The 8,872-nt window shown below is 34.3% G+C and overlaps 1 protein-coding gene across 3 annotated transcripts in view; it reads right to left on the bottom strand.

Moving 5' to 3' along the window:
• LOC121858341 (importin subunit alpha-4-like) overlaps positions 1 to 8,156 on the bottom strand; it is a 31,250-nt gene extending 23,094 nt beyond the window's left edge. For 2 of the 3 annotated variants that reach the window (XM_042354744.1, XM_042354743.1), the window contains exons 1-2: positions 7,976 to 8,156; positions 1,489 to 1,591 (exon numbers count right to left, since the gene is read on the bottom strand). In XM_042354744.1, coding sequence (XP_042210678.1) covers positions 1,489 to 1,591; positions 7,976 to 8,047 — 175 coding nt within the window. In that variant the 5' untranslated portion in view covers positions 8,048 to 8,156. Of the gene's footprint in view, positions 1 to 1,488; positions 1,592 to 7,926 lie in introns of all 3 variants that reach the window. The other variant, XM_042354745.1, reaches the window with a different exon arrangement.
• Positions 8,157 to 8,872: the final 716 nt, after the last annotated feature.

Here is an 8,872-nt window from a genome sequence, read left to right on the forward strand (position 1 = left end):
AACTACAGTATTAAGTCGTACACAGTTGTTATATATTTTCATTAGTTTCACTCTGATAAAGAATCCAAAATATTTCACACTTTTCTAATAAACACTTGTGAGCTCCATAATATGGTTCCATGGGTGCCATGGCACATGCGAACCACAGGTTGGGGACCACTGCTCAACACCAAGGCTTACCTCCTCCATTCTGAACCCAGGACCACATTTTAGTTCCAGCTGATGTATCCACTAACCCAAGGGGGGAGAAAGGGTAATATGAGCTGCCTGGCTATGGGCTTTACTAGAAAGGAGGATTTTTGGGTCAACCCTTCATTTCTAACTCTACACTAAAACCAGGCAACTGTCATAATATAAAAGTCAGCCAGATGAAGAAAAAAGATGATGCAATAGCTGTGTATGTGAAGTAAACCTTGGTGTAAGCCTTGTAGGACATGCTGATTAGGCTGGTTCAGCTGTGAGAAAAAATGTTTCATCACACCATACAAAGAAGATAAGGAGGAAGGGTGATTGTTGTACCTAAAGGGATAAATATATCACCCTGGCTTACATAAATGGGGAACAGAGTTCCTCAGCAGCCTCTACTATTCCAAAAAAGGAATTTGATAAAGATTAATACTTTACTGTACAGTACGCCTGGATAAATCGCGGATTTTTATTTTGCGGTCCTCTATTATTTGTGGATGACACCTTGGATGTACCCAAGAATGTCTGCGGGTAGTTTTAAAGTTGCCGGTCTTTTTGCGGCCAGGACAGGGAACCATTCATTCTAGAGACAGTAATTTCCTTTACCTGTATTGTATATATGCATGTGTGTGTGTAGACACACACACACACACACACACACACACACACAAAACATGTACAAATAAATAATAATGGGAAAATCCTCTCACAAATAATCAGAAACATATGTAGTATTAAAAATGTTGAGTCTACCCTCAAGTCTACTCCATACTTTTTTATTAATAAAGCACTGAGTGTTTTGTATGTGTGTGTGTAGACAAGCACACACACAAAACACATACAGATAAATAATTATGGGAAAATCCTCTCACAAATACTCGCAATCGGAAACAAATGTAGTATTAAAGCTGTTGAGTTTACCCTCAAGTCTACTCCGTGCTTCATTAATAACAAAAGCACGGAGTAGACTTGAGGGTAGACTCAACTTTTTTAATAATACATTTGTTTCTGATTATTTGAGAGAGGAATTTCCCATTATTATTTATTTGTATGTGTTTTGTGTGTGTGTCTACACACACACACACACATATATATACAATACATACAGGTAAAAGAAATAATTGTCCTAGGGGCAAACACAGAGGGAATATACATTTCTATGTACACAAGTAAAAATGTACCCCCCCCCCCCACCCCCGTTAGCAAATGTTATTCGCAGCTATTTTGATAATTTAACCCCCGCGAATTTGAAGGGCCACTGTACTCGCTAATTACTGGTGTATACAGCACAAAATAACTTACCTGTAGAATCAACTGTTGGTACATTACGTCGCTTTAAAAATGTTTCTTCTCTCTTGTTTTTTCTTAGTTCGACTGTGACCTCCGTTCTTCGTCTTCTCATCTCCTAGAATAATTATAAATCAATATATGAAATGATGCAAAATATTATTAAAATCTACACTGAATGGCATTCTCTTGTCTTTTTGGTGCAGGCTGCTAAGAAATTAAGTTTTATAAGAACAATACCACCAGCTTATATATATATATATATATATATATATATATATATATATATATATATATATATAATCAGTTAAAACCTGAAATAAGTCAAAACCAGTCTTAAGTACAGTAGTTAAAACTAGAAGCCATAAAGGTTGTGTGATACAACTAGTATTAACTACGTAAAACTAATTACATCTAAGGATGCTGGGGAATACCCAAAATCCAGGACCAACATACAGTATTATTAAACATAGTTTTAACACAAAATTTAAGGTACAGTATAATTAGTTTTAACAATAGGAGTTGGTAACTGCAGGGAATTTAGTTTCAGAGATGGTAACACTGTTCATAGTATCAGCTTTTGTGGTGGTGATCATGGCCTAGACTTTTTGGTGTGTGTCTGTTGTCTTGCTATAAATAATGTCTAGAATTATACCTTGTATTTCTCAAAAACTAGGGTCGAATTATAAGTGATTTTAACAATGAATAAAAGGGGATAGGTTCCAATCCTTTGTCATTCTGAGTTTTGATGCAGGGTGGCCTGGCTATATTACAGTAACTTTGTCAAAAAAAAAAAAAAATATGAAATTTGCAATTCCTTGTTATTATTTGTAGTTTTCTTAAGGTAAGAAAGAAGTTGTCTTCAATAGAATATATACTATTCAAATATAAGTAGTTTACCTTTGCAAATGTCTTAAAGTACTATTACCCAAATCTCTTTAATTACAACAAATTTGCTTTTATTATAAGGCAAGGAAAATTGTGCAAGGAAATTATAAAATATACAAAAGTTCATATGGTAAAGGGTGATTCACCGACTGATTTATATTTATACCAGGTAAATATCAGTTGTGACTAACTGGTCTCCCAAAAGATCCAATGAGGCCATCCTCAATGAGATCTCTGTTATTACTGAAAAAAAAAGTAAAATAAATATTTGGTAGGGTAAAACTGGATAGCACCCTTCTTCCGTCTGACCAAGCAGGTACTGAACCCATGTCACAGTAGCTAGAGGCAAGTGAGCTACTATTGTACAGTACTACAAACAGACAGTACAGCTCTGTGGTCTTACTATTATTCATTATTTATAAGTTGATAAACAGAATACAAAAATGGTGAGTAAACAAAGTAAATGCAAGTATAAAAAAATACAATGAAGAAAACCATAAGAACCTACCAAACTTAACAATCCTTCTAGGGTACCATACAGTAGTTGAGTTGGTCAAATTAGGTTTGGTTTTATCATCTGCTTCTAAAAGTAATTTTCAGACTAACAGATTCTCTAGTCTCTCAATAGTCTTTTTCTATGAATTAAACATACTGAAAAAAAAATCTGTACCATAGGGTCTCATTCAATGTGGGGGATTCGATATTGAATAATACCAAATTGGGCAAATATAATATTTTACGAGACCAACAGGACTAGGAAACTTTGAAAATAAGATCTTCAGGAGTTCCAAAAATGGCCTAACCTTAAGTCAAATGTAAACATGTACTGTACTGTGTTATAATGCATGTGTACACCAGAACATGTACATAAATATAAACTAACCGAGTTGCTAATTATTGATGTGTACAGTACGTATATGAATAAACAAAAATATATACTAAACTGTATATTGTAGTATACTTTGCAGAAAGTTGCACTCTCAAACGGAAAATTAACCTTTAGTAGTGACCAAATGTTCATATATATTTAGATACTTGATCACTGATCCACACATTTAATATCTTCCTTAACTATACATTACACGGAAGCCTCATAACACCCTTCAAAAGTGAAGTGCTTTCCCGTTTGGAGTACTGTACTGCCACGGCGGCTGGTCCCTGAGATGTGCTAGAGACTGTTAGTCGACTGAAAATGTCCAAAGGAGGGCCACCAGACTGGTGCCTGCACTATGGCACCTTAGTTTATAAGCAACTCAGAGGACATTACTCAGTCGAATGTTCATAACTGGAGCTGGCAAATGCCCGCCCCCACTAGGGGAGACAGCTTTAGGTTGAATTAGTCACAAGTTCAGAAAACTGCCAGGGCAAATTTTTTTGGAATGAGAATTGTAAACTCTTAGAAAAAACTGCCAGTGTTGTGATGGCACCAAGTGTGAGCTCTTTCTAGACCATACTTGACCAACACTGGTGCAGGTACAGATACATTCTGGAGCCAGTACTTGTCAACAGTGTGCAACAGAGATGTGACTGACCGCCCAAGTGGCTAATGAGCTGATCAAGGTGAAGGGAATAGAGTAATGAAGCACAGTATGACACCCATATTATTAAATAACATCTTCCCTTGAAGTGGGTTCTCGTGTCAAAAACCGTGCTTTCAAATGCGAAGGACCTTTTACAGCAGCGCACAAAGAAGTGTGGTGGCGGGAAAACGAACTAATATTACTGAAATTTGAAGAGGTAGCTAGTAGCTGCTTTTTAACACCCTCTTCATAATTATTTTGTTAGTTTTATTGAACATTTATAGTCAATACAATTAATGTACAAAGAAACAATTATTGGTAATTTTATATACAGTATACGCCCTGTATATATATTTTTTTCTTTTACTTTATTGGTTTTACAGCCAATATTATGACATTTGCAAAGGCCATGTTTCCTGTCATATTACAACATTTGCAAAAGCTGTGCTTCCTGTCATTGCCAAATGCAAGCTGCTGGAGTCATCTCATCAGACTAAAACTGGTACTAATCAGGTAGGCACATCTGAGGTACTTTATTAAAACTTTTTAGCAGTTTTATAAGTGAGTTTCCGCCTGGAAAATATAAACTGGCGACGTTCTTGCCTAGAAATATCAAAATGGATATAGGCAAATTTCACTGGGAGAAAATCGTCACCAAACTTTATGCGGCATATATTAATAAAGTAAGTACATTAAGTTACTTAATGCAACTTTTATCAGTTTTTAAGTGAGTTTCTGTATGAAAAATATAAAAAGGGGAGGTTTATGACTAAAAATATTAAAATGGTAGAGGTAAATTTCCCTGGGAGGGCATTGTTATAAGGATGGTAACATTACATACAAAAAGACCTTTGATACAGTGGATCATGATATAATGTGTGAAATACTGGAGGCACTAATTTTTCATTACCAATTACTGTATTTCGTTTTGGTAAACTTCCATTTGGCTGAATTTGGTGCATATAAAAGAAGTTCACTGGGAGATGGAGTTTGATTATTTAATGATAATGTGACTTAAGCATACCGGTATATGATACAGTATTTTGGCTAATATAGAAGACTTCACAGCAGCTTCCCCCGTCTCAGTAATAATAAGTTCGCCCACAGTATGTGATGAGTTATACTAGGCTAGGCTAGGTTAGGTTAACTTAACTTTAACTTATAAATAAAACTTTTTAAAACATTTGCCACAAATACGACCGTCTCACTATAAAATATATTGAAATTGCGGTGTTTAAAAATTTGTTTTCTCTGAAAACCACAATATTTAACCTATGACAATAAATGAGGGCATATCAGCACTTAAAAGCCATTTCCTATTATGTTATGCATAATAGGAGAGAAAAAAGACTAACACAAAGAGAAATTAGACTAATGGCCACATACACTATGCTACAACTGCACATTAGTTATATTTGAAAATGACATTGGAAACAGTAGAAAATTTACATTTCCCCTGTGTTTGTAACTAACAGGCTTCCCACAAGTATTTTTATTTTGTAAAATCTTTTCTTTTCCCCAATCAAATGGACTAATAAATCACGTTCTCTCTGCGATATAGGACATGCCCTTGATGATTGGGAGGAAAAAATGTCCATGATGAGAGCGAAGTATTCTTAATTTTAGCGCCAACGAAGGTAAACAAACACACACAAGAAAGACGACCCATAATGCATCAGCGAAGTGGACAGTATACCAGACCTACCCTACTTGGTCCCACACGAAGGGGAAGAGTTTCGAGCAATTAAAAATGCCGCATGAAAGAACAATCCCTCCAAGAAGACTCTTCGTCAGAGGGGGAAGATGTTGTTTAATAATACGGGCATGAGTCTTTTCCTTACAAGTGCACATAGTACTGTACATGTGGTTGACTCATTTACATTGTAAAGGCAACCGTGGGATGCTAGAGTCCGACCTTCACAGAGTTTAAAACTTGAGAAAATTTTCTCAAAGTCAAGCAATTTCTCTCTCTTCTCAGTGTTGTAAACAAAATGAAGGGTTAGCCAAGGTGGGTGGGCACTCATCAAGCAATAAGTAGCAGCAAGAGCATGGCTCGGTTCTCATATACAGTACAGTAGTCAAATTCTATCAATATTTGATAAATAATGAGTCGCATTTATTTAAATGTGAAGCACAACACCTGCATTTGAAGAGACCCTACCGTAATTCTGGAAATAAATTGTGGGAAAAATAAATATTGACTTGGCTATGGAAAAGTTAGTACCGTACAGTATAGTCTTGATTTACGCGGATTTTCTTTACACGGTTGGTCATTTACGCGGCACCTGGCCAGACGCGGCAATTATTAGTTACGCGGTACATTCCATCATTTACGCGAGAAGCGGAGCAAGCAGGGTGCGCGCTAGGTCGCCCAGTCAACAAAACATTACCGAGTTCTTCACCCGCCGCCCACCACAGCCAGCCCAAATGGCCCTGCTAGCCTCTGTGGTGAATAGTGATACAGGTGATACAGGTGAGGGCCAATAATCTACCCTCTGCCACGGAACCAACCCCCCATCCCCGTGTGCCCAGCCATCTCTTCTACTAATGTAAGATGTCTTGAATAAAGACGAAAGCTAAGGTGCTCCGTTGTTTCCATTTTATTTTCCTGTGTGATTTTATCGATATATATATATATATATATATATATATATATATATATATATATATATATATATATATATATATATATATATATATATATATATATATATATATATATATATATATATATATATATATATATATATATATATATATATATATATATATATATATATATATATATATATATATATATATATATATATATATATATATATATATATATATATATATATATATATATAATTTTTTTTTTAATAGTCATTAAAACATATCCTTTCATACCCTGTACATATATTGCAAATCTGGTGGTGGGGCAAGTATATATTAAAAAAAAAAATCTAACTTAATTGATTAAATGGTAATTAAGCTTTGTAGCATTACACCTGTAGCACTTCAGCAAATTGACAACACCAAAATAAAGCAAGCTGAAATACTGATATTTGAGAAAGAACACATCACTGAAGACACACTGACTATGATTTAAAGTTTAGCTATGAAGTGTATTGAAATAAAGTTTTGCTCGATTCACCACTGGATTTGTATTCCTTACGTTATAATAATTGTATAGGAAAATTCCCCACAACATAATTAAAGTGGCAACCAAAGAATACTGCTGAAACAATTTTGTCCTTTTCATATTAAAATTGTGTAAAATCTTTTAAATAATAAATTCTTAAAATGTTGAGGAAGCTTACATGCACATCACAGTTTGAAGATTATCCAAATCGTAAGAATTTTACCCAAATGTTTTGTAGGCTAAGCTGGCAGATACACCATAGAAAATAGAACTTTCTCTATGTTTTCACTTGTCTACACATATAAAGTGATTAATAATTTCGGTAATTATTTAGGACTAACCCGCAAGCGAAATTGGTTGAAAACAATTATAAAAACGCCGGATTTTCATTGTTATATTATAGTGGACACTTGTAGTTTGTGGAAATATGTTAAAAAAAATTTATTTTTAAAATAAACGCTCCATAACCTTTGTGGTTATGCAGCACAGACCTAACCAACCAAACCTTACCTATCTTCCCCGGTATATTAAACAGAAAGAACTTACTATGATATGGTGAAATTTGAGGCAATTCTGGACGTGAGATAATATGGCCACATCAGAGCTATACAGCCAGGAGGGTTAGCCCTATATAGTAACCATAATTTCATTGCAATACAAAATTTGGCTCTCGTGTAGTGTAAAAGTTAACTCTATAGCATAACTTTATAATAGGCTTAAGGCTCAACTTAATCATGGTCATCTGTTTAGATTCTAGTCTGAGGAAACGCCCCGCCTCTACACCCTCCTTAACAAACAAGACTAATTAAGATATGTTGTGCATGTGACAAAATAATCACACTTTCCCCTGGAGATAACGTTAAAGATGATAAACAAATATTAAGTTAGAAGAAACTGATGTGAATGAATGTTATCACTTGCATGGTGTGGAACATTCTTGGCCTGGGTCTATCTCATCTGTCAAACTTACATCTTGGTCCTTTCCTTTGTTCTTGAATACTCCCATTCTGTTCTTGAATTGGTCATTTTGTTGTTTATCCATTTTAATTATGTCTCCAATATTAATTTGTTAACGAAAACACGTCCGGTGTCCTGGAAGACAGACACCGCGTGACGTCACACCTCAGCAACTACACCACCTTTGTAAGAGAACAGCTGATTGGTCAATTGTTTACGAGCCTCTGCTTTCAGATCACACTTGCAACATTTAATAGGGCCTTTAAATGTTTTAAAATAACGTAACATAATATCATTATTTTTTTATAAGGTATCTAACTCGTCTATTTATATTAGATATGGCATTTAATCAATACCGTAGAGAAAATTGTAATAGTAGAGATTTGTTTACAATCTGAAGGGCCAATCCAAAGACAGTTCTCAAACCTCTTTGGTGTTAAGTGTAGGTATAATGGCTTTCATTTTAATTTTTTTATATTAATATCCAACGAAATATATTTTACAGAGAACTTCTAAAAAATATTTTCAAATACCATTCGAAAAAAAATTCTTATGCGGTAATGTCTATCCTTAGATGAAATATTTTCGCAAAGTGTTGTTAAGAAATGTCACATGTTGTTTCCTTTATATCATGTGAAAATATAATATTTATTACTTTCTTTTTACATGATAATTTACACAAAGTACAGACATTCCTACTTTAATTGGGGCATGTGTGTAGTCCTCAAAATAATAAAATTAGAAACTCACCAATTGCTATTTGTCATATTTAGTATAACAATTAAATAAAAAAAAAACTTAATTTATTGAACAGATCAAATTCATGTTTATCAGCTACTAATTATAATATCACTATAAACTCCTTTATTTTAGGGTAAATAAAAAGTGTGGTTCTGAAGAGTATGTTTAC

This window comes from Homarus americanus, unplaced genomic scaffold (assembly GCF_018991925.1).
Source record: "Homarus americanus isolate GMGI-L3 unplaced genomic scaffold, GMGI_Hamer_2.0 scaffold57980, whole genome shotgun sequence".
Taxonomy (NCBI): Eukaryota; Metazoa; Arthropoda; class Malacostraca; order Decapoda; family Nephropidae; genus Homarus; species Homarus americanus.